This window comes from Artibeus jamaicensis, unplaced genomic scaffold (assembly GCF_021234435.1).
Source record: "Artibeus jamaicensis isolate MK-2021 breed Jamaican fruit bat unplaced genomic scaffold, CSHL_Jam_final contig_233, whole genome shotgun sequence".
Lineage (NCBI taxonomy): Eukaryota > Metazoa > Chordata > Mammalia > Chiroptera > Phyllostomidae > Artibeus > Artibeus jamaicensis.
This window is the reverse complement of record NW_026521486.1, coordinates 53,618,392-53,644,614: the sequence shown is the minus strand read 5'-3', so window position 1 is coordinate 53,644,614 and position 26,223 is coordinate 53,618,392. Positions and strand designations below refer to the sequence as shown.

General features: G+C 40.6%; 1 protein-coding gene across 1 annotated transcript; it reads right to left on the bottom strand.

Moving 5' to 3' along the window:
• Nucleotides 1–13,164: 13,164 nt before the first annotated feature.
• LOC119042465 (olfactory receptor 6C2-like) lies at nt 13,165–14,136 on the bottom strand. The gene has a single exon (XM_037136186.2). The coding sequence runs from the start codon at nt 14,101–14,103 to the stop codon at nt 13,165–13,167; it is 939 nt and encodes a 312-aa protein (XP_036992081.2). The 5' UTR covers nt 14,104–14,136.
• Between the last annotated feature and the right edge of the window lie 12,087 nt (nt 14,137–26,223).

The window sequence follows — 26,223 nt, the reverse complement described above, 5'->3', positions numbered from 1 at the left end:
CCTTCAGGAACTAGATAACTCACTGCCCAGGCTTCTTTATTTCTGAGTTGGGGGGCTACAGTAGATAGTTGGTCTTCAATAACAATAATTAGTTACATTTGTAGCAGCTGAAAGGCTTCCCACTTACAGTTACTGTCTCTAGGGTTTTCAATTTCTTTCATTACTGGGGTGAACAGGATCTTCCCAGGAAACCTCAGTTGGTTTGGAACATGAATGGTTTTCTCTCAGCTGTTTTAACACAATCTGGGAACACAATTTCCCACAATGACCTGAAGGTGAGTGTTCTCTGACTGTGGAAATATGGCTTTTCCCTTCCCACTGAGGGAGCAGTGTCCATTTGCAACATGTCCTCAGACTACACATCAGAGCCTCTGAACTGATAGACAAGAATCTGACTTGAGTGTGTAATAAATGGCTGACCAATTAGCTGCTTCCCTCCCACATCCTGAAGAACCAGGCAGGGAATGATTGTACTTGATCAAATGTTGAAGTGAACACATTCCTATTATCCTTCCTTGTTTTCTGATCCAGATTCCAAGTGCTCACATACGGTGTCCACCAAGCTTCCCAAAATATGCCTTAAACCCTCTGCACCTATAATATTCTAACTTCTACCTTTGCAAAAATCATCTGTGAGTGTCTTAGTCTCATTTGGAACATATTGGGTAAACTCATGCAAAATGGCACATGAAAGTTTGTTGATTTATTGTAATAAAATCATTTACTTTTCCAAGTATGATTTGTGGTACTGCTCATTAAATATAGAAAATTATTGCTAGTAGTAGATACTTAAGTTGTGTATCAAAAGGCCTTTTTTTTTCTGGGTTGAGAAAATATGAGCACTTTTCCAGAATCTCATACATAGGAACCTATATCCTACCCTTAAAATTTTACTGTCTTATTTTTCAAACTTCTCTAGATGACACCTTTCTAAAATCTTATAAAAAGTCAAATGTTACTTGTTAGAGAATAAAGTAACATTGAAGATACCCACTGATTCCTACTGTGAAATACATACACTTCATAAGGCCTGAGTTTGGAAACACATAGGTCAAAGACTTCTGTATATCTTTGAACAGCTTGGGTCCTGAAGGTGAGCAACTGGTGTGACTAAGTAATCATGCTTACCTTTCAGATTGCTGTTCATGGCTTCTGTGGGCAGTTTTACCACAAAGATTCTGAGGGTAACTCAGAGTGGAGCAGGAGTTTGTCAGTGATAATGGGTCCTACAGTGTTTTCATGCACTTGCACACTTGTCCTCACTGGCAAGTCTGTGAGTGAACAGAGGTTTCTTAGGTTCCCATTGCCCACAGTTTCCCAGGAGTCTTTCCCAAATATTCTTTACCTTCTAACAGTCTTAACGAGGATACCAAAGGATATTTTCTGAATTTAGTATTAGAAAAATGCTTATATATTCTGTGTAGTTGGAAGAATTAAAGACGTGATGGTGGGAAACTTTGGTTTGGGGAAAGTGTATATCTTGACCTTTGTATGGGAAGACAGGCTTTCATGTAAATTATATGTTAACAAGAATGATCTAAGTTATATATGCTTGGTCCTCAACAGGTGTCAAGAGATCATCTGATTAACAAACAGAAGGACCCCTTGGGATCATAGGTTCAAAAGTCATTAATTAACTTACAGTATAATGAACTTAGTGAAGAAAAATCCAGCTATCAGTTGGATCTGTGTCCTTGGAGAAAGGGAGATGCAACAATAGAATCAGAAACAAGTCAGGTGCAAAACAATGTGTCATGTGGCAAATCACAAGTGTGGTGTCTTTTCATTTTCCTTCTCATTGCTTGAGGATTCTTCAGCTGAGGGAAGAAGCCTCCCATGGACACCTTGAGACATGCTGGACTTGGGTGAAGCCACACCATCCCTTGTCATAGGAGAAATTGTTCCCCTCTTGGTTTGGGGCACCCTTTCATCTCATGCGTGTCTTGTCCAGTCATGTGACTCATTATTAGAAAGTATTTAGGGGATTGCATGTTCATTATTTTACTGTTTGCAATAAATTTTACTGTTGGTCTGTTTTATTTGTTAACTTATAACCAAGCGAGAAAGAGCAAAACTAATTATTTCAGGTCCACTTAGACACTTGCCTCATTCATAACTCGCTAAGAGTTGTGACTGTTGAAGTTTATAAAAATTTTAAATATCTAGTAAATTCATGTAAGTAAAATAAGCAGTGTGTCTAATAAAATAAACACATTTCTCCTTTTGTTATTGAAGTAATGAAATGATATTACGAGATTTACTAGTATTAAACCACCTTTTCATCCCTGACAGAAACCTAGACTTGGTCATAATTTTTAATAAATTTTATTTATTTATCTTTAGAGGCAAAGGGAAGGAGAGAGGGAGAGAAACATCAATGTATGGTTGCCTCTCATGTGCCCCGTACTGGGAACTGGCCTGCAACCCAGGCATGTGCCCTGACTGGGAATCGAACCACCATCCTCTGGTTCACAGGCTCGTGCTCAATCCACTGAGCCACACCGGCCAGGGCCATTATTTTTTTAATTAAAAAAAAAGGTTCAATAAATGATTGAACTTGTTAATATTTTGTTTAAGATTTTTGTAGGTAATCTCTTAAGTTAGATTGCCCTGCAATTTCCCTTGCACTTGTGTTACATGGGTTTAGATTGGAGGCTGTATCAGTTTTTTAAAAAAAGATTAATTTATTTATTTTAGAGAGATGGGAAAGGGAGGAAGAAAGAGAGGGAGTGAAACATCAATGTATGGTTATCTCTAGCATATCCCATACTGGGGATATGGCCTGCCACCCAGGCATGTGCCCTGACTGGGAATTGAACCACAATCCTTTGGTTCACAGGCTTGCACTCAGTCCACTGAGCTACACCAGCCAGGGCCTGGATGCTATATTAGTTTTAGAAATTAATTTTAGTAGTTTCATTTTTCTGTTGTGTAGACATTTTATGTCTGGAATTATCTGTTCCTTTTGAGTGGTAAGACTTAAGTCCAAAGTGTCTGCATCTGGTATTCTTGTTGGGAGATTTAAAACTATTTAATTTCTTTAAATTTTATAGCATCATTTAGGTTTTTAGTTATTTTTTTTGAGGTTATATTTAGTTAATTAGTCCATTTGACTAAAATTTACATTTACTAATGCAGTGCTTTTATAATATTTTAATCTTTATTATCCTTGTTGTTGCTATCAAGTCTCCTTTTGTATTTTTAATATTATCTGTATCTTCTATGGTCAATTTTACTAGACAAAATTTTTTAAAATTTATTTATTTAAAAAAATTTTATTGATTATGCCATTACAGTTGTTCTATTCCCCCCTTCATTCCCCTCCACCCTGTACCCCCTTCCCCACCATTCCCCCCTTTAGTTTATGACCACGTGTCTCAAGTTCTTTAGATTCTATATTTCCCATACTATTCTTGCCCTCCCCCCTATCTATTTTCTATCTATCATCTATGCTTTTATTTTCTGTACCTTCTCCCCCTTTCCCCTCCTCCCACTCCCCTGTTGCTAACTCTCCATGAGATCTTCATTTCTATGGTTCTGCTCCTGATCTAGCTGTCCTCTTAGTTAGCTTTTGTTTTAGGTGTGGTTGTTAATAACTGTGAGTTTGCTGTCCTTCCACTGTTCATCTTTTTTATCTTCTTTTTCTTAGATAAGTCCCTTTAATATTTCATATAATAAGGGCTTAGTGATGATGAACTCCTTGAATTTGATCTTATCTGAGAAGCACTTTATGTGTCCTTCCATTCTAAATGAAAGCTTTGCTGGATAGAGCAATCTTGGATGTAGGTCCTTCTCTTTCATGACTTGGAATACTTCTTTCCAGCCCCTTCTTGCCTGTAAGGTCTCTTTTGAGAAATCTGCTGACAGTCTGATGGGAAGGCCTTTGTAGGTGACTGTCTCCTTATCTCTTGCTGCTTCTAGAATTCTCTTCTTCATTTTAATCTTGGCTAATGTAATTATGATGTGCCTTGGTGTGTTCCTCCTTGGGCCCAACTTCTTTGGGACTCTCTGAGCTTCCTGGATTTCCTGGAAGTCTATTTCCTTTGCCAGATTGGTGAAGTTCTCCTTTATTATTTGTTCAAATAAGCTTTCCACTCGTGGTTGTTCCTCCTCCCCTTCTGGTACCCCTATAATTTGGATGTTGGAGTGTTTAAAGATGTCCTGGAGGTTCCTAAGACTTTCCTCATTTGTTTGAATTCTTGCTTCTTGACTCTTTTCTGTTTGGTCATTTTTTTCTTCCTTCTGGTCCACTCCCTTGATTTGAGTCCCAGTTTTTTTTCTATTACCATTTCTTTTCTGTGCATTTCCCTTCATTTCAATTAGTTTAACCTTCATATGTTCCTCTAATTTGTGACTAAAATCAACCAGTTCTGTGAGCATCCTGATCACCAGTGTTTTGAACTGTGCATCTGAAAGTTTGGCTATTTCTTGGTTGCTTAGAATTATGGGCTCTGAGACTTTGAGCTCTTCTTGAGCCATGTTTGGTTTGTTCACACCCATTTGGTACAAGGAGGGGAGCCTTAGGTGTTCACCAGGGCGGGGCTGCCTAGGTTGCTGGTTTGTGATGCTGTATGTGGGGGTGGGGTCAGAGTGGGGCAATAGCGGTCCCCTCTACTGCTTCCCGCCACTGGGGCCTGTACAGTCTGTTTCACTGCTCACTCCTTTGCTGTTTTATCTGCACGCTAATGTGTGACTTCAGTCAGCCTGCCGCCTTGAACCCTCACTGGGTCTGCCCGCCAAAGCCCCATGCCTGGGATCCACCTGGGATCCACCAACCACCAACCACGTGCCTGGGTCAGTCTAGCTGAGTTTTCCTGTGCAATCCCTCTCTGCCAGCCGCTGACTCTGCCCCTCTTACTGGTATAGCTGAAGGGTTCCTTTTTGTCGGACTTTGGTATAGTTTAATTTTCTATGTTATGGCTGTGTATTTGTTTTACTAAAACTTTGTTGTCTTTAAACTTGGTTGTGCGAGGAGGCACAATGTTTCCACCTATGCTTCCATCTTGGTGGAAGTCTGAAGAAGATGAAAATTTTATTAGTTATTCTTTTGGGGGAATTTATTACTTCTCCTTATACTGTATCTTTGGTTTTCATTTCATTAGTTTCTATTTATATATTTATACCTTATCTTTATATTTTAATATCTTCTTTTTTATTTTAAATTTTTGGTGTTTGTTCCATTATCATTGATCCCCCAATACTCCCCTCTCCCCCAGCAATCACTATAATGTTGTCCATGTCATGAGTTCTTTTCTCTTTTTGCTTGATTCCTCCACCTGCAAAATGGTCCAGCCAACCCCAGAGATGTCAGCTTGCTCTCTGAGTCTGTCTCTGTTTTGCTTGTTCAATTTGTTCCTTAGATTTCACATATGAGTGAAATCATATAGTATTTGTCCTTCACTGACTGGCTTATTTCACTTAGCATAATGTCCTCCATGTCCATCCCTGCTGTTGCAAAGGGTAAACTTTCTTCTTTTTTGTGGCTGAGTAGTATTCCATTTGTAAATGTCCCATAGTTGCCATCCACTTGTCTAATGATGGACACTTGAGCTGCTCCCAAATCTTGGTGCTTGTAAATAATGTTATAATGAACATAGGGGTGCTTATATTCTTCTGAATTAGTTTCAGGTTTCTTTGGAAAAATCCCTGAGTGGAATACTGGGTCATAATTGGTGCATATCTTCTTTCTTTAGATTATATTTTGTTTCATTATGGTAAAGTTGAAAATTTAACTTTAGCCATCATTTTCAATTATATGCATATAAAATTATAAATTCCCCTCAAAGTTCCACTTTCAGTGCATAATACATGTTTGAGTACATAGTGTTGGTATTCATTTTTATGAGAGATACAATCATATAAATTTATTTCATATTATGACAAGAATTATGTATGAATGTGAATAAATTATGAATGTGCATTAAATACAAATTTGAATAAAAGGTACTATTTGAATATGAATGAAATACACTTTACATAACATATATAAAATGTTGAGGAATATATTGTATGAATTGTATTTGTGTGCAGTACTTATACATATTTATGTAATGGACACTTGTATTCAAGATGTAATTTTTGAAAGTATATTTTATAAGATATGGATAAAAATAAGCAGAATAGGTAGGCACAAAATAGTCAGGGGGAGGTTAAGAATAGTATAGAACATGGAGAAGCCAAAGAACTAATATGTACGACCCATGGACATAAACTGTGGAGGGGGGAATGCATTATGTGATTTTTAAAAAGCAGAATGGCTGCTAATCTGCATTCCCACCAACAGTGGGCGAGGGTTTTCTTTTCTCCACATTTGTGCAAAGAATTCTTATGCAGCCTCATTTATTTGTTTGATCTAGTTTTTAAGAAGTGCTCTGCTTACTTTTTTACTGTTCTTAATTGTTTTCCAGGTCTCAGGAGAGTTCCATCTCCTCACAGGGTCTGCTGTAATATAAAGCAATATATTGTATTCTGGTCATATGTCTGAACTATGGATCCAGATCATCTGGGTTTATATTGTAGCTTTTCTATTAGTTGTGCATCTTAGGCTCTATGCCCTAATCCCCTTATTTGTAATAGTAAAATGATAATGGTGCCATGTTATTAATTGTAAAAATATGTAGATGATAATAATATACAGCATGTAGGGTTTTTGATAGATCCTATTATTACCAGACATATTACTTAGAACAATGCCTGCCTGGTATACAGCAAATACCATACATGCTCTTACTATTTCACTTGAACACAGAGATCTCCCTTCTGTATTGAAAGGACACACGATCTATGTCATTCATGTGGCACTTCAGTATATGCTTCCCTGTGCAGTTTCTTGTATTGTTAATGTCCATGGTTGTATGTTTTTTATATTGTATTGTTGATCTGGGGAAGATTAGCTTTGTTGCATTTTCTATACTGCCTAGCCAAATGCTGAACACATATTCAAAAACTTATGAAATTCTGAACCAACATGTGTTGAAGGGCAGAGAATTTTTAGAGCTCTTTCTATTCCTAGGAGAAATGATTACTTCAGCAAAAGACAGATTAGCATTTTGGAGGTTTTTAAACCTTCAAAGAAACAAATTGTTTTCTCTCTTTAGATCTGGCCACTCTGGGATCAATTGCACTGACAAACAATGCATTCCCTAGGGGTCCTGGTTCCAGGGGCTGACAAAGGCCCTTTGTTGCCTTAAAGAACAGACGTTAAATAGGTGTTTAGCAGAAGTCCCCAGAGAGAGTGGTGAGGAAAGTGCAATGGAAATATCAAACACAGGTCCCCAGCAGGTTAAAGAGAAAACTGAGAAATGAGATGGGACAATAGGCTTGAATGTCATCCTTGCAATGAATAGGCTGCAAAAGAGATCTTTACATTTTCTTTTAAATCCACCATTTAAGCAGCCATAGATTTTTCTCAGAATACAGAAATAGTTGTCATTTAACTTGGCAATTGTCTTTATTTTTAATAGACCTTATTTTTTTGAGAATAGTTTTAGATTTACAGAAAAATTGAGATGATACGAATTGTTTCTGTGTACCAGTTTCCCCTGTTAATATCTTACTTAGTATGATCCATTTGTTGCAATTAATGAACAAAAACTGAATCATTATTATTAAATAAAGCCCATAGTTTATTCAGATTTCCTTAGTTTTCACCTAATATCTTCCCCTAGTCTATGATCTCATGTAGGATACCACATTACTTTTTTTAAATTAAATTTATTGGAATGACATTGGTTTGCCAAACCATTGCCCTGAGTAAAGTCTTCTATCCCCATTTTCCACCCCTTGCCCACCTCTATCCACTCCGTCACCCCTTTCCCTCTGGCTATTACGATACTGTTGTCTGTGTCTATATTTCATCTGTAGGTGTTTTGCTTAATTCATTCATCTCTCTTCATGTAGTTTCCCAACCTCCTTCCTCTCTGACAGCTGTCAGTCTGTACCTTGTATCCATTGCTCTGCTTTTATTTTGTTCATCAGTTCATTTGTTTCATTAGATTCCATATTGCATTCAGTCGTCATGTATCCTTATACCTCTCTGGATTGTGACACTTTCTCAGACCTTTTCTTATGTTTGAAGACCTTGACAGTTTTGAGCAATACTGGTCAGGCGTTTTGTAGGATGCCCCACTGAAACTTGCCTGATGCCATTGGAAGAAGACCACAGAGGTAAACTGGCATTTTTATTATATCATGTCCGGGACACGTAACATCAACATGGTTTGTGGGCTGTTGATGTTAATCTTGATCACCTCACTGACATGGTGTTTGCAGTTTCTCCTCTGTAAACTTTCTCCTTCCTCTTAGATGGAGTATCTACATAAATTATTTGGAATACTTTTGCATAAGAGATTTATCTTCTCTCCCTCATTTATTAATTCACTCAATAATTTATTTATATAAGTATGATCTCTAGGGGTTTATAATTTTTAAATGAAAAAGAAGAAAGGCCTTGGAGAATAGAATTCTATTTCCCCTGAATACTTTGAAGTATAAAATAAGTTTATACCTTGTATGAACAATTGTAAATATGATCAAAATAAAAGGTGCAATCCAGTGACTAGATGGTGTGTAATAAACATAGGTAATAGTTGTACATGTATTGTAAATGCACAAACTTTTCACAATTATAGAGACTAAAAACAATAAAATGACTTTTTTACTATTTAATGGCAAGAATTTCAATTATTTGGTCCAAGGTCCCTACATGACTGTTATTTGTTTCTCCATCTCTCTCCCTTTTTCTCGGTCTATCGTTTTTTTCACACTATACTTGAATTTTATCTTCAGTAGTCAATCTATGCTAAGCAGTCAAATGCCTCTTAGAATATTCTTCCCAAATTACAAACTTTTATAATGTTTTGATCAATTCTTCTAATCTTTAACCTTCTTAAATCAAAGGATAATGTAAGTCTGAATATTGGAAAACTTATTTAACCAAGATTTAGTTATCCTACCCCTAAATTCAGGCTTATCCTTGAGTATATTAGGAAGCACCATCAAAGGCAATGTGGGTAGATGACATCCCACACTTGGAAATCTTTTTTTCTCATATTTCTGGATGCAGTACACTTCCAGAAGGGGCAGTAAAAATTTTTTGTAGGTAAACTGGCTTCAAAAAAGCATATAACTATTTTCACTGATTTTGAAATTTCTCTGGGAGAAAATTCTCATTCCTGAAAAACGGACACTTTATTTATTTTTTAATGTATTTTATTGATTATGCTATTAAAGTTGTACAAATTTTTCCCCCTTTGCTTCCCTCCATGTGGAACCCCTCATTCCCTCTAGCAATCACCCCCCCCTTAGTTCATATCCATGGGTCATGCATATAAATTCTTTGGTTACTCCATTTCTGCTACTGTTTTTAACATCCCCCTGTCTATTCTGTACCTACAATTTGTACTTCTTGATCCCTTCTCCTTTCTCCCCATCTTTCCACTTCCTCCTCCCAAGTGTTAACCCTTCAAATGATCTCCATCCCTAGGATTCTGTTTCTGTTCCACTGTTTTCTTAGTTTTTTAAAAAATTCAATTGTCAATAGTTGTGAATTTATAGCCATTTTAATGTTCATAGTTTTGATCTTCTTCTTTTTCTTAAATAAGTCCCATTAACATTTCATATTATAATGACCTATTGATGATGACCTCCTTTAGTTTTACCCTGTCTGGGAAGCACTTCATATATGTTGTAGGTCCTTTCTTTTCATTACTTTGAATAATTCTTGCCAGTCTCTTCTAGCCTGCAGAGTTTCTTTTGAAAAATCAGCTGACAGTCTTATGGGAACTCCTTTGTAGGTTACTCTCTGGTTTTTTCTCGATGCTTTTAAGATTGTTTCTTTATCTGTAACCTTTGGCATTTTAATTATGATATGTCTTGGTGTGGTCCTCCTGTGTCCAACTTGTTTGGGACTCTCTGTGTTTCCTGGGCTTGAGTATCTATTTCATTCACCAATTTAGGGAAGTTTTCTTTCACTATTTTTTCAAACAAGTATTCAATTTCTTGCTCTCTCTCTTCTCCTTCTGGCACCTTGTGATTTGAACGTTGGTAAGTTTGAAGTTGTCATCGAAGCTCCTTAGCCTATCCTTGTCTTTTTTGAATTTTTTCTTTTTGCTGTTCTGATTGATTGTTTTTTTGTGTTGTTATTTTCCAAATCATTGATTTGATTCTTGGCTTCATCTATTGCACTGTTGATTTCCTATAAATTTTTCTTTATTTCAGTTAGTGTAAACTCATTTCTGACTGGGTCTTTTTTTTAAAGCTAAACAACAAAACAAACAAGCAAGCAAAATATAACCAAAGACACTGAAATAGAGAACAGGCTGACAGTGACTAGAGGAGAGAGGGGAGGGAATTTCAGGGGGAAAAGGGGAAGTATTTATAGGAACTAGTATAAAGGACACATGGACAACAACTAAGAGGGGTGGAAATGGGAGGGAGGTGGGGAGCACTGGAGGGGTGGGCTAGGATGGGAGTAAAAGACAGAAAATTATACTTGAAAAACAATTAAATAAATTATTAGAAATTAAAAAATTTAAAAAAATTTTTTTAAATTTATTTTTTTATTGATTATGCTGTTACAGTTGTTCTATTCCCCCCTTCATTCCCCTCCACCCTACCCCCCCATCCCCACCATTATCCCCCCTTTAGTTTATGACCATGTGTCTCAAGTTCTTTAGATTCTATATTTCCCATACTATTCTTGCCCCCCATCTATTTTCTATCTACTGTTTATGCTACTTATTTTCTGTACCTTCTCCCCCCTTCTCCTCCTCCCACTCCCCTGTTGCTAACCCTCCTTGAGATCTTCATTTCTATGTTTCCACTCCTGATCTAGCTGTCCTTTTAGTTTGCTTTTGTTTTAGGTGTGGTTGTTAATAACTGTGAGTTTGTTGTCCTTTCACTGTTCATGTTTCTTTAACTTCTTTTTCTTAGATAAGTGCCTTTAACATTTCATATAATAAGGGCTTGGTGATGATGAACTCCTTGAATTTGATCTTATCTGAGGAGCATTTTATCTGTCCTTCCATTCTAATGAAAGCTTTGCTGGATAGAGCAATCTTGGATGTAGGTACTTTCCTTTCATGACTTGGAATACTTCTTTCCAGCCCCTTCTTGCCTGTAAGGTCTCTTTTGAGAAATCCGCTGACAGTCTGACGGGGACTCCTTTGTAGGTAACTGTCCCCTTATTTCTTGCTGCTTCTAGGATTCTCTCCTTCATTTTAATCTTCGCTAATATAATGATGATGTGCCTTGGTGTGTTTCTTCTTGGGTCCAACTTCTTTGAGACTCTCTGAGCTTCCTGGATTTCCTGGAAGTCTATTTCCTTTGCCAGATTGGGGAAACTCTCTTTTATTATTTGTTCAAATAAGCTTTCCACTTGTGGTTGTTCCTCCTCCCCTTCTGGTACCCCTATAATTTGGATGTTGGAGCATTTAAAGATGTCCTGGAGGTTCCTAAGACTCTCCTCATTTTTTTGAATTCTTGCTTCTTGACTCTTTTCTGTTTGGCCATTATTTGCTTTCTTCTGGTCCACTCCATTGATTTGAGTGCCAGTTTCCTTTTCATCGCTATTGGCTTCCTGTGCAATTCCATTCATTTCAATTAGTTTCGCCTTCATATGTTTGTCTAATTTGTAGCTATAATCAACCAGTTCTGTGAGGATCCTGATGACCAGTGTTTTAAACTGTGCATTTGAGAGTTTTGCTATTTCTTCATCACTTAGATTTATTGACTGGGTCTTTTTTATGTTGTTGAAGCACCCAGGGAATTCTGTGAGCATCTAATAACCATTGTTTTTAACTCTGCATCTGATAGGTTGGTTATCTCCATTTTGTTTAGTTCTTTTCCCGGAGTTTTGTTTTATACTTTCATTTGGGACATATTTCTTTGTCTGTTCATTTTGGCAGCTTCCCTGTGTTTGTTTCTATGTATTTGGTAGAGCTGCTTTGACTCCTTGTCTTAGTAGTATGGCCTATTGTAGAAAAGTGCACCTATAAGATGGATGAGGTAGAGTGTTAGGTAATAGGGCAGGGCAACCCATGTGAACCAGGTTGATGGAGTCTCAGAATTCGTGTTGCAGCTCAGTGGCTCTGTGTGGGGGAAGGCTCAGAGAAGGGACAATGGCTGCTGCCTGGCCTCTGGAAATTTGTCCAGGAGGAAGCTTTCCTCTGGTACTTGCCAGATGCCAGCCACTTCAGGTTTTCCCAGTATGCCACTGGTGCCCTTCCAGCTGCTGCCTGGTGTTTGAGCCCAGAGGGAGTGAGTCTGTATAAGTCCTAACTCGGTTTTGGACCCTTTCTGAGGAAATGCCCGAGAATCCCAGTTTCTTCTGCCATGCTGTGCCCAGCACCCAATGGTTTTTACAGCTAGAAGTTATAGGGACTTGTTTTCCTGGCATTGGAACCCTGGCCTTGGTGGTCTGGTATGGGGCTGGGATCCCTCACTCCTGAGGTATCCCTCCTGATTCTTATCTCCCATACATTGGTGTGGGATGCTGTTTCATGTCTTCAACCCTTCTACCAATCTAGATGAATGTGACTTATTTAATTCCTTGGTTGTTGGACTTCTACACAGCTCATATTCCTGACAGTTCTGGGTGGTAGGTGTTTTGTAGTTTAGTTATAATTGTTGCTGTGGTGGTGTGAGAAGGCAAGCTGTGTTTACCTATGCTTCCATCTTGACCAAAAGAAAAATGGACATTTTAGAATGAGAAGAAGAGCTCTGGAGTGCAGAGTTTTCTTTTAGATCACTTTTTATGCATTAATAAAGAATCTTGAATTACTTTTGTACAGTCAGAGGCTGTATATTGAAGTATTCTCAGCAAGTGAGAAATGGTCTCTGGACATATATATTCCACATCATGGGAAGGCTATATGGTCAGTTATACAAATTTATTTATTTGCATTTTCTTTTTATGACATTGAGCATTTTGGGAATCTAGTCTCTGGAACTTACATTTATTGAAGAAACCATTCTAAATAAAATAAACTTAAAGAAAAAAATATCTTGATTTTTGGCTTTTGGGTTATAAGAGACAAATGTACCTGGGGGCATAATAGATTGATGAATCTATAGAATTGAAAGAAACCATTTATTTGGCAGTTTCATAAATGTCACTCATGCATAGATTTAAATTTAATAACCTCTAAAAACATCAATTGTTTCTTACTTCTTTGTGAGAAATACAATCCATTTTACTGTGTCTTTGAAGGCATCTTTCACTTGTTTGTTTCGAAGTGTATAAATGAATGGATTAAGCAAGGGGGCAACTGAAGTAGTGAGCACAGACACCATTTTATTAATGGCCACTCCTTCCTTTGCTGAAGGTTTGATGTAGATGAAGATGCAGCTGCCATAGGTGATAGAAACCACAATCATATGAGAAGAGCAGGTGGAAAAGGCTTTTTTCCTTTGTTGGGCAGAAGGGAATCTTAGAATGGTCTTGGTGATGTATGTGTAAGAAAGAACTACACATACTAAGGTAATAATGAGTGTCAGCACAGCAAAACTCAGCACAACTCTTTCTATTAACACTGTGTCTGAACAAGTTATTTGTAAAATAGGAGATGCATCACAGCCAAAATGGTCAATCACATTTGAATCACAGAATTCCAGCTGGAGGCCCATGCCTAGAGGTGGGAGGATAATCAACAGACCAGCAAGCCAACAGCTGAGAACAAGTGTAGTGCAAACTCTGTTGTTCATGATGGTTGTGTAATGCAGGGGCTTACAAATGGCCACATAGCGATCATAGGACATGGTCGCAAGAAGAAAAAATTCTGTTGCTCCAAAGAGGACAACAAAAAATAACTGGGTGGCACAAGCATTATAGGTAACAGTATTATCTCCGGTTAGAAGAATACACAGGAATTTGGGAATACAGGCAGTGGTGAATGAAACTTCTAAGAAAGAGAAATTTCGGAGAAAAAAATACATGGGAGTTTTAAGACGGGAATCCAAAAATGTGAGGGTAATGATGATGAGGTTCCCAGCTATGCTCAATATGTAAGTGAGAAACAAAAATACAAAAAGCAGAACTTGTAGTTTTGGGTCATCTGTCAATCCCAGCAGGATAAATGTTGTTATTGCTGTATGATTTCTCATCACTGCCTTGTGCCAAGTCAAGTATAATTCCTCCTGAAGAAAGAAGTGTCATGAGAAGCTAGCACTGAAACCTGAGTGAAAATACACCCAGCAATGGAGCTCACATGTATTTTATTCTTTTGCTTAACAACCAATTTGTTAACATGGGCCTTTGGTATCTTACTAGGAGACATTTATAGGAAATATCTAATATAGATCTAATGCTTATAATTCTTTGATTAGAAAACACATTTATAGTCCTGGCTGGTGTGGCTTAGTGCTTGAGTGTCAGCCTGTGAACCAAAAGGTTGGCAGTTTGATTCTCACTCAAGGCACATGCATGAGTTGTGGGCCAGATCCCCAGTTGGGGGTGTGCGAGAGGCAACTGATGGATTATTCTCTTTGCACATCAATATTTCTTTTCCTCCCTTTCTTTCTCCCTTCTCTCTCTCTCTAAAAATAAATAACATATTTTTCAAAATAGAAAGCACATTTACAAAGATATTAGGAGGTACAGAGAGTTCCTGTACCCCTCCTGTGGCCACACAGACACAACCTGCTGAGTGTCAACAGCCTCCTCCACTGAGGTGCATTTGCTACAACTGGTAAACCTGCATGGACAAATCAAAGTCCATAACTTATGTTGTGGTTTACTTTCGGTGTTGTGCATCCTATGGGTTTGGACAAATGTTTAATTAGTATTTTGTGTTGATCTTCTTATGTTGTTATGCTAAACTTTAACAGCAGTACGTTCATTTTAAAGTGTTAGTTATGCTCTTTGTAGTTCAAATTATCTCTCAATTGGGAGGTGAAGAGTTTAAAAGAGAAGATATATGTTTGTTTTTTCATCCTGTATTTAGGCAAATGAAAGTATTCGTAAGCCAGGTTTGGGACAGCTTATGCAGAGGGTTTTCTGAAGTGATATAAAGAAAAATGTTCTGGAACCTGGATATAAACCACACTTAGTCCTGTTCTGGAGTTTTGGGTGGTGGATGGAGCCCAGGGACTGATCCGTAGTGTATGCTTTCTTTGGCAGCCTGGCCAGTCCTGTGCTCTGCAGAACTCAGCTATCAGAATCTGTCTCAGGATGTATCCTAGTGACTTCTTTGAATAATTGCTGCTGCTCCCCTCCTCAAGTCACCTTTCCCCACTCATTTACCAAGTAGCTGTGTTCTCTGAGGTTTGATATAGTGACTTGCCCAAGCAACGTTCCAGAAACAAGTGGACACACATGAACCAACCTTTGTAAACAAATTGTAAAGTACCCTACTTTTCTCATTGATATTTATCTTTGTCCATGTCTGTAACTCTCAAGAGTTTTAAGTCTCCCTGTACTCTAATTTATATTTTCTCAGGAATCCCATTACAGAGAGGCTGGGGAAATACCCCTCTCTTTCATGTTAAAACTTACCCTCATCGAGATGCATTTTTCAGACAGCTACTCCCAGGCATCCATCTGTAAAAAAAGACCTGGTAAATGCATTCTCACTGGGAGTATCAATAGTTGATAATGATTCAATCTATTGGCCAATGCCTCTGTGTTTTACTAGGGAAGATGAACTGTCATAAGGGTTTGTAGGAAAACAATACATACTCCTACATGGGAGGGAAAACTAATTTCTTATGTATAAACAATTGATCTAGTTGTGTGCAATGTGTGAATTATGAATAGAGAATAAAAATACATTAGGGTATTCTTCTCTCCTATTGCTCAAGTAAATGATCTACAATTATTCATTCAAAGAAATATTTAATAGGCATCTATTATTTAAAAAGCATAACATCAGAAATCCCACATATGACTTCACTCATATGTGGGATATAAAACTGAAAGCAACAAATGAACAAACAAGAAAAACAAAAGTCATAGAGACAGACAACAGTGTGGCAGTTACCATAGGGAAGGGGTAAAGGTAGGATAGTACAGGGTAAAAGGGGTCAAATATGTGGTGATGGAAGAAAATTTGACTTTAGGTGGTAGACACAATGCAGTATGAAGATCATGCATCATAGAAATGCACACTTGAAACCTATAAAATCTTATTAACCAATGTTACCCAATGAATTTGATGAAAAGAAAGAAAGAATAAAATGCTTTTAGACTACCAGTGGGAGATGATATTTCATTTTAGTGCTTGTTCAGTGGCATGGCAACACTGATAACAATAAAAATGTAACTTTGGACTCGGGATAACTGCTTCATGATTGCTCCTTGGCAATCACTCTTAAATACATTGGCAGCCATTCATATTTTCCTATGTTCACTCAGTCTCTTGAGGTTTTTTTCTTTCTATTACAAAGTTGTTTGCATCATGTGTCACCATAAGCTGAGTTGGCAAGGGCCTTGCTTGGAGGTGACAGACATGATTCCAGAACAGAGAAACACTCACTTAGCTCATGGGAGAAATTACTTCTGCAGAGATAGTGTCTTGCCATGTGCTTGTCAGGGGAAGACTCGGATAGGGCAGACTAAATGATAGGGTAGGTTCATTTCTGCATTCCTAGTTTTCCTCAATGTCTCCCTCCCTCCCATTGTAGAAGAGTTAAAGACTTGTATTGGCTACTGACCTTGTTAACTCCAGTTCTCCCTCTCCTATGAAGTTCCTAGGATCTCAAATTATTCCCTGCTTCTCTTATCAAAAGTCTTATTCTTCTGTATTGATAGGGAAGACTGGTGAACTCAATCATAACAACTTTTATGTAATTATCATTGATGTTTTAAAATGGCTAATACAGTACCTGTGAACTTCCAGCAACATTGTTTCCATTCTTGAAGCTTGTTAAATAAGTAACACTGCTTCCAGTAATGCAGTTGATCCTGTGCTGGCAGATCCTTTGGGTAGGTGTGTGTGAGACTGCTTCAGACAAATTCAAATGATTTCACATGCATGGCTGGCCTTTACCAGCAATCATTGCAATGTTTTCTATCATGCTGGGGAAATTTCCCTGGGAGACTGAGTTATTTATTCACTTTGAATTTGTATCAATTAAAGTTCAAAATGATTTCATTACATAAATAACAAATTTCACCACATCCCTCCCATAAGTAGTATTTTTAATTAATGTTCACAGGTAGTCCTTGATGACTTAACCTGTGCAAAACTACCTACTCTCGCTGCCAGTTAGGGAGCTGGATAAGTGGTTGAGATTCCATTGTTTTCTCTCATTGATTCCCTATTTAGTTAATTCAAATATCTTTGAGACCCTTTGACCTTACTTATATTTGGAACCAGTCTCATTCTGTGTGCATTTGGGACAGGTTGCCCATGCAATGGGTAGTTGAGATTTAAGAAGAGTGAATGCTATGCCCTCAAACACTTACTCCCTGTCAAAAAAAAAAAAAAAAAAAAAAAAGCAAAATAGGGCTTAAATAGCAGATGGAGAATAAAGTGAGTTTCCCTGTAAGGTAATTTATAATGTTGATATTTTTAATTTCTATGGCACTCGTGGATATTATTGGGTGGTAATATCTTTTCCATCACCTTTGGTTATGCTGTCTCTTAAGTAGTAACAGCTTCCTCAGCTCATAGCTATGACTGGCCCTTTCAAAGGCTACAGTGACCCTGGCAGCAAATTCTATTTTCCCTCAGAATAGCAGTGTATCGGAATGATTGTTGAACACTTCCCTTTGGTATCAGTTATGAACTGAATTCCAGATTTTAAAACTCTTTGCCTTTGTTTAGAGAATTTGGTAAAAATATGTTGTGACAATTACATACTTACTTTTCTGATAGTTCTTTACCAGGAGCCCTTGAAGGAACCACAATTCAAGGAATGTTCAATCTGTGAGTTTTGTGTGTACTTCTGATTCCTCTCTCACATCCCACCTATTTCAACTGCCAGTTTCACCCTCCACACGAGCACGTGTGGGCACATGTGAGAAAGAACTCTCCTAGATTTTCAAGGCTCCTGATATAATGAGCCCAGTCTCATTCTCCTCTTTCTGCACCAAGTTTAAAATGGCATCTGTTACTAGATTTCCCAGTTACTTTTTTAGTTCAAAGGAAGGGAGCAGTGGTGAAGAGATATGGAAGGTTTCTTTCTAGTTTTGTCAGAGGGGCACCTCTGAATTTCCTGGGAAGAAGGCTTCCCTGAAAATCCTATACCAGCAACCTTTCTTTTATATGTTTAGTCTAGCAGCGCACAGGAAACATCTGAGTGAACAACAAAATAGTCCTTGGTGACCCAGTTTCAAAAGTTTCTAATGAACTGGCATCAGTCTAATGAACAATGTAAAAACACATGCAGCAATGGGAACAGTGTCCCTAGAGACCTGGAGGGTAGTCTGATGTCATCTGAATTCCATTTTGATTTCTTTGTTGATTTTTACATTTCTCCTAGAATGACACACTCTGCCTGGTAGTTTATACAGTGTCTGGCACAAATAATGCCCGGTTTTTATTATAAAAATTTTTATTACAAAAGCATGAGCATGTAATTCTGTAATATAGCAATATCATATTCAAGTATACCACATAACATTTTAGGTGAAACATTCAAATGAAAACTATAAATTATCACACCCATATTATTACCTTACCAACCACATTCAGGCAGTGTTACTTCTGCTGGGCCCTGTATAATCTATTACTTATCTTCGACATAAATCTTGGACAAAGTTAGGAGAAGATGCCAAACTATCCTTATTTTATAGATGAGGAAACTGAGGAACAAAAGAATGATCAAAAAGACTGCCCTAGAGTGGTGGTACAGGTTTTGAACAAGACTTTACCTGAACACAAAAATCGTGATTCTTTCCCCCTCACTAGCCTTTCTACTTGTCCCAATGTTTAAGAGACTTACCAGCATTAATATTCCACATGGTTTCACTTACATGTGGACATAAAGAACACAGAAACAAACAAACATCTCACTAACACTTGTTTGTTAATATATTAATAATGGTCATTCTGAAAGGTGTGAAGGGATATCTCATTTAGGTTTTAATTTGCATCTCTTTGATGGTTGGTGATGTTGAGCATCTTTTCATATGTCTATGGGGCATCTGTATGTCTTCCTCGGAGAAGTGTCTATTCAGATCCTTTGCCCAATTTTTAAGATTTTATATGTTTTGGAGACCAAACCCTTATTTGATACATCATTGACAAATATGTTCCCCCAACTGTTGGTTCCCTTTTCATTTTGATGATGGTTTCTTTAGCTGTGCAGGGGCTTTTTATCTGGTGAGGATGTGAAAAAAAGGGAACCCTAGTGCATGGTTGATGAGAATGCAGACTGGTGCAGCCACTGTGGAAAACAGTATGGAGTTTCCTCCATACTCTTTTCTACAGAAAACTAAAAATGGAACTGTTTTTGACCCAGCCATTCCACTGCTGGGAATTTACCTTAAGAATCCCAAATCACCAATTCAAAAGACCTGTGGAACCCAGTGTTCATAGCTGAGCTATTTACAATAGCCAAGAGCTGGAAACAGCCTAAGTGCCCATCAGCAAATGAATGGATCAAAAAACCTGTGGTACAATTACACAATAGAATGAGGAAAGAAAGAAGAAGCTTCTACCCTTTGCAACAGCATGGATGGAGCTGGAGACTATTATGCTAAGTGAAATAAGCCAGGTGGTGAAAGACAAATACCATAGGACCAGAGGGGAGGGGGCAGTGGGTTATCAGGGAAAGAAAGGGAATGGTCATCAGGAAACATGGAAGGGACCCATGGAGAAAGCCAATGGGGAATGGGAAGTAGGCATGGGTGGGGCTAGGGAGAGTGGTGGGGGAAAAATGGGGAAAACTGTACTTGAACAACAATAATTAAGGAACTGCAGTTTTGCAACCTGAACCTTGGTGAGTTAATGGGACTTTCAAGGTTTACAAGGACAAAGACCTTGTTACTGTTACCAAACAAGAGGTCCAAGGGAGGGGGCAATATTTGGCCCACCTAGGGATGCCAAAAACTGCCACAGAACAGGGGCCCCTCCCAAGGACAGAATACTAATATCTACGGGGCTCTTCTGTCTGCCGCCAATTGGAAAGACATCTCTCAATGCCAGAGATTTGTGAAAAGGAAACAAAATATTTATTTAATACTATTCAGACCTAACGCCTCCACTAAAATATCAAAGTCCTTTAGGGTATACACCTATACCCACACAGCTCTCCCTTCTCCCACCGTCCCAACTCTGGGTACCGTAAATCAGGAAAAGAGCACACATCTGCGTTTCAGGCCGCTGGTATCGTCAGCTGTGTCACTGTGTAGGCTCTCGAGTTAATCCAAAGTTATGTGGCACTCTCTCATGGTCCCCTGGAAAGAGTTTTTTGGTACCCATTTCTAGTCAAAGTCTTTCTTGCTTTCCAGGCCACGTGGCCAAAAGGGGCACCCCAAAGCCACGTGGACCTCTTCTACCAAAGCTTCAGGGGTTCGCACTCCACCAAAAGCATGTGGCTTTCTTCTTCACCTGCCTGCAGGTGGTGTGGGAAGCTTTGGAAAACCTTTGTTCACCAAAACGCCAGGCTCCCTGGGAGAGTGATAAGGCCGTCTGGGAAAAGCAAACAGCAGGATAGTCACAAGGACTGGGGCTAGCACCCCCACTGATAGAACTAATTTTCACATTTAGCCTTTGTACTCTGCTTCTGCCCTGTAGATAGAACTAATTACCGCATTCTGCTTCTGTATCTTGCTTTGCTACGTAGACAGGAAGACCCCATAGGCTATATAAACCCCAAGAATCCTTTGTTCAGGGCTCAGAATTTGGAGACTGACTCCTCTGGGCCCGTCAGGTTAATAAACTTTGTACTCCAGAATCCCTCAGTGTCTGGTTGCTTCATTTTCCTATAACATTTGGTTCCCTGACTGGGAAGCAACCTTACACAAATTCGGGGTGACTTGTCACTGACTGGATAAGCGGGGAGGCAGCCAGAGGTCCAATTCAGGAAGTGGGGGTGCACATGCCCTAAGATTTCTTAGGCCCCATCCTGTTGGGGCAACAGCTGCCGGCCCGCACTCCAGGCACGAAACGAGGGTTTCAGACTACGACCTGATAGAAGACGCCAAATTGGTAAATGCCCTGGGGACCAGATCCAAGACCAGAGAGAGACTGATCACCTCTCAAACCAGGAGTCAGGTCGGTTTGAGTCCGTCCAGGAGTCAGGTCGGTTCAAAACTGACCAGGAGTCAGGTCAGTTCGAGTCCGGCCAGGAGGCCCTCACCAGGGGAGGGATTGTTTAAACTTGGAGTGCTTGAGAGTGAAAGTGTGAGTGACTGTGTTTGTGGCTCCATGGGCTGGTCCTATGGAGCAAGAGTGGGCCCCAACCTGCAGTTCCTGTGTCAGGTCATATGGCATAACGGTTGGCAGCTAACCCCGAATTCTGCTGGGGCAACCTTAGCCAAGACTGACTTAGTCCCATGAGGGAGTAGGCCAGGTGGGCAAAATGAAACCCCCTTCCCTTTGTTTGTCTTTGTCATTCTGGGAGGATCACCGTGGGCGGGGGACCTTCTACTGTGTTAGATTGCATGCTGCAAAACTCTGACTGATTCCAGGGCCAGGAACCGAGCACAGATGCCAGTTAGAGGTCTTTTGCAACTCTGAGTAGCCAACATTTGGAGTAGGCTGGCCCCCTGAAAAAACACTAAGCTTAGGTATAATTAGGACAGTCCACCTCATAGTAACAGGCAAGCCAGGACACCCCAATCAGTATGTTTATATAGACCACTGGCAGGAATTAGTGCAGGACATGCTGTCAGGGTGGAGGTCGGAAGCCTAAGACAATGGGAAAGGCTGGCAGTAGGCGAAAAGTGGCACAATCCAGTGTTTTAGTCGCCTGGTCAAGAGGAACATGCTGCCCCCATTTTCAAAGGAGAGACAGAGGAAGAGCTGCCTATCAGTCTGCCCCCCCTCCCCATATGCTCTGGAAACTCTCGGCCAGACCCGGGGAAGCAAAGACCCTCATCTGCGACTAAGATTCTGGCTCCTGCTGGTTTCTGGTGGCAGAGTAGAGACCCTGCTCAAAGGGGTCGGCATCTCTAAAATATGCCCCAGTATAACAGAGCAGTGAGGCAGCAGGCAGTGATCCCCCACCTCTGCTGGAGGGACAGGAGGTGGCTGAGGCCCACATGGCCCCCTGCACCCAGTTCTGCTAAAGGGGTTGCCAGGAAGACTAACAGGGCTGACCCAGCCAAGCCCCGTGATTGAGCCAGGAGTGAGCTGTGAAGACTTCTTAGGCCTGTGTTGGCGGCCCTGGCAGTGGGTCCTTTAGGAAACCAGATACCTCCCGGGAGCAGGTAGCCACCAGATTGCCTAAGAAAAGAAAATAGAGACTACAGGCCAGAAGGAGAAGTCCAAAGTGGGCTGTGGGAAAAGAGCCTCTTGACCCCAGACCCATGTCCTAGTGGCCCGAGGACCAAAGATCCCATATATCAGGGACACCCCCCCAGGATGACTTACTGCAGCTCCCTCCCCCATATCTCAGGCCTCTGCCTGTGGCGCCAGCAGCGTCAATAGGCCCAGACACTCCACCCCCCTGTCCATTCCATCCGTGGTGAATAGTCCACCCCAGGATTTGCCTCAGCCAGAGGCTGCACAACTGCCCTAGCAGCCCCAACTGCAGATGTCCAGAAAAAGGGGAAGAAAGGCCATTTAAGGTTGAGAGACCAGTGTGCCTACTACAGAGAGAAGGGGTACTAGAAAAGAGAGTGCCCCAAAAGGAAAGAAGAAAAGCCCACTAGCGGGTGACAAAGACCAGGGTTACAAGTGCCTACAGTCCTCAGGTTAGCTGGCTTAGACCCAGACCAGACTGCCACAGGGCTTCAGAAACTCTCCCACTCCCCTTGGAGAGGCCCTGGCCAGAGATCTAAAATAATTTACCGAGAAGGAGACTGACCCAGTGTTATCGGTGTGTAGGTAACCTCCTTTCAGCCACATCAACCTGAGACTGGTGCTGGGAGGGCCCTTGCCAGCTGTTTGAACTGCTAATGAAGACGGGGTGCCGAGTGTCCATGAAGAAGGGGGGCAGGGTGGACACACTGCATGCTGACCCCAGAGCTTGGGAAGGGTAGAGTGCGTGGACCGAACTCTCAGGGAAGCTCTGGCTGGCTCCCATGGGAGGCTAGACTGATTTGCTGCTGCTGACACTACTTAGAGTTAGGAATGCCCCTAACCCTTCAGGCTACACCCTGTATAAGTTAGTCTTTGGGAGACCTCCTCCCATCCTCAGAATAGACAATGGGGGACCCCAGAGAGCAGGAACTCCGGTGGTGACACTGCCTGTTAGGGAGATGAGACCCTAGCACTATGGCCTCTCCTTCCCTGCAAATGGGAGAAGTCTCCACCATAGATTTGCAGCCTCTGAAAGTAGGCTCTGCTCACCTGCCAAACCAGGGGTTGGCAGAGGCTTCCTTGACTCCCGAAAACGGAGCCTCAGGGCCCCCACCTTCAGAGGTGGGCGGAACCTCTGCCCCGCCTCCACTGGTGACTGCAGCCTCAGTGCACCACCACCAGTGGGTGGAGGGTGGCTCTGTGGTGCCCCCAGGCCTGTGGGTGGAAGGGGCCTTGGGGGCTTTTGGGGCTCCTGAAACCAGAATCCTGACACCTTCCCAGGTGGGTGGAACCAGAGTCGGGTGCTGCCATTTTGGGTAAAATGGATGAGCCACAAGAGTGCCCCACCATGAAGGACAGAGCATGCATGGGTGTTGCCTTCTTGGACAGCCCCCCATGCATGGGTGCCACCATGTTGGATGACCCCACGTGCATGGGCGCTGCCATCTTAGAACTGGATAAGGCTTCTCTTTTGATTTATAGGCTGTATGCTGCTGCTGTGTGGGAACTACAGCAGTTAGGTTCTTTGTGTAACTGGTTCTAATAGTAATGGCTCTAGTTTTGAAGGTCATGAACTGAGGTCCAAGAGTGACCATCTGATTTATAGGGTATTTACAACATCTAAGCTTCAGAAAGGTGCGAAATGTCCCTGCGAATCTAGGGACTTTTAGCAGAAAATACCTAAAGTGCTAGGGACTTTTAGCTGCCACATACTGAGTTTAAGCACTGAGTTTAAGTATAGTCCTTCCCAGTGTGGGAAAGGAATCAAGATTAAAAGAGAATGATGATTAAAGCTAGATGAGTAGAAATATGTATAAAGGATATGAACATTTTAAACCTAGAGTAAAGGAAACCTCAACTACTTGTTTTCTGGCTTTGTGGGAAAAGAGCAAATTTCTCTGCCATTGGTTGTTTCTGATCAGAAAGCCTGTGTACCTGAAGACCTAAAAGAGGTCACTGTAGCTGGTTGGAGAGGATGCCTTTGCCACCCAGGACCCAGGAAGGGTCATTATGGGCTGATAAGTATTTCAGCCTCAGGCAAAGCAGCATGTCTCTGCCACGAGACCGGGCCTGAAGGAGCATGTCTCTGCGAGGCACCAGTGGACGCATTGGTGCAAGAGAATGCCTCTACCTGTGTATTGTTTCAGAACTCTGTGTTTCCGGTTTTGCTCTGTATCTACTCTGAGAAAGGAAATTTAGGATTCCAGAAAAGTTTGAAACTTCATACTCTGTAAGAAAATGAACAATAGAAAGTATAAGATTTGTAAATAAAGAAGTATATGAAAGGATGTAAAGGTTTTTTGGATGTTGCTGAAGGTCTGTGGAAAGCTGTGCAGATAGAAAAGGGTATGTAAAAGGTTGTAGAAGTTTGCAAAAGTTTTGGAAAGGAATTATGTGGAGTTAGGAATGAAAAGTACAAGGAATGGAGATGCAATCTTAGTGAGTATCAGAAGGAAAAGGATTTTCCATCACGCTTTGTATTTTCTCCCTACCTTATCCCTCCAGAATTTGGCACTCTGAATAAATGAGTGATGACATAAGGTTTCTTTGCATAAAACCAGTAAGACCAGTCATTAATAGTAGTTTTGTTAACCAGGACTTTGACTGGAATGTCATGCCTGAAGGAGGCATACATGGGTTCTGGTCATTACCAGAAAGCCCTGAGGAACTGGGATTGACCTGTGAAGCTAGCGAAAGCCCACGAGAAAAGCTTGGTACTTTGGCTGGTTGTGCGGTTTGTGCCAGCCTTTCCAGGGAAGGAATGAAGGTTGCTTTCCTGAAAGATGGCTAAAAAGGAACCTGTGAGCACAATAGAGGCACAATGATTTGAGTGAAACAACTGGTACAGGCAAAGCCAGATAGCAGATGTGTGGTTCTGCTTCTGTGCCCTGAGGGGTGGACTGAGAAGTCAATCTAAGAGTTCCCTGTGTGAGTTCCAGCAAAGCAGACTTAAGGATCACAAATGATCCAGGCTGCTCTTGGTGTGTTTATGCAAATGAACAGCCAAAATCAAAAGTGGGACCCAAAGTAGTCCCTGTAATAACAGTGAGGGTGGTCTTAAGGAGAAAAGTTGTAGTTCAGAGAAAATCACAATGCTCAGTATTGGACATCAGAATGATGCAGCTAACTGTCTTGAAAGTTTATTTTCATTAAAGAGTTGAAACTAGGTTTGTGATATCACTGAAGATGTACAATTTACAGGTGCAAAGGACCTTGCAATGGACTGTCTTCCCAAAAGACATTCTCACAGGTGCAGAGACTGGTTTAGAGATTATTGTGTGAATTAACCTGTATGTTCTTCTGTTTTCATAGGGCATATGCCTATGACCTGCCTATGCCTATGAGTAATTAGTAGCAATATAAGCCTCACTTAAAGAACCCATCTTCATCATCGCCCTCCTGAGAATCAACGGTTTGGTTGAACTAAGTAGTTGGGTTGGTGTAGGGCTGGGGCGGTCTGTGTGCTTCACTTTAGAACTGATTTTCCCTTTTCTGTCTTCATACCTTGGACAGAAAGGGCTCAGAAATCTGAAAGAAGAGAAATCTTAATGTATTCCCCTCAGCCTGAGTGAAGTATAGTAGGCCACAAGAGTCTTAGATAGGTATAGCATGCCTTGTACACCTTCCACTAGATAAGCCATTCTTTACTGAAGTCCCTGCCTTTGTCAATTAATAGTTATAATTAAATCGTACTTCCAATTTCTTGCTTAATCTGTCACCTCCAGAATACAACCTGACCAGTATGCCAACAGTCCAGTAATGCCAGCCTTTGGACACCAAGCCTGTGACTTCCTGGTGACAGCCAACTGACCAGGAGGACCCTGTAAGGTCCTTCCCCTTGCAGGAAGGACTCCCTCTGTGCTGCAACCCC

Coding starts and splice junctions, on each gene's coding strand:
- LOC119042465 (XM_037136186.2), bottom strand. CDS start 14,103: ATGAGAAATCATACAGCAATAACAACATTTATCCTGCTGGGATTGACA.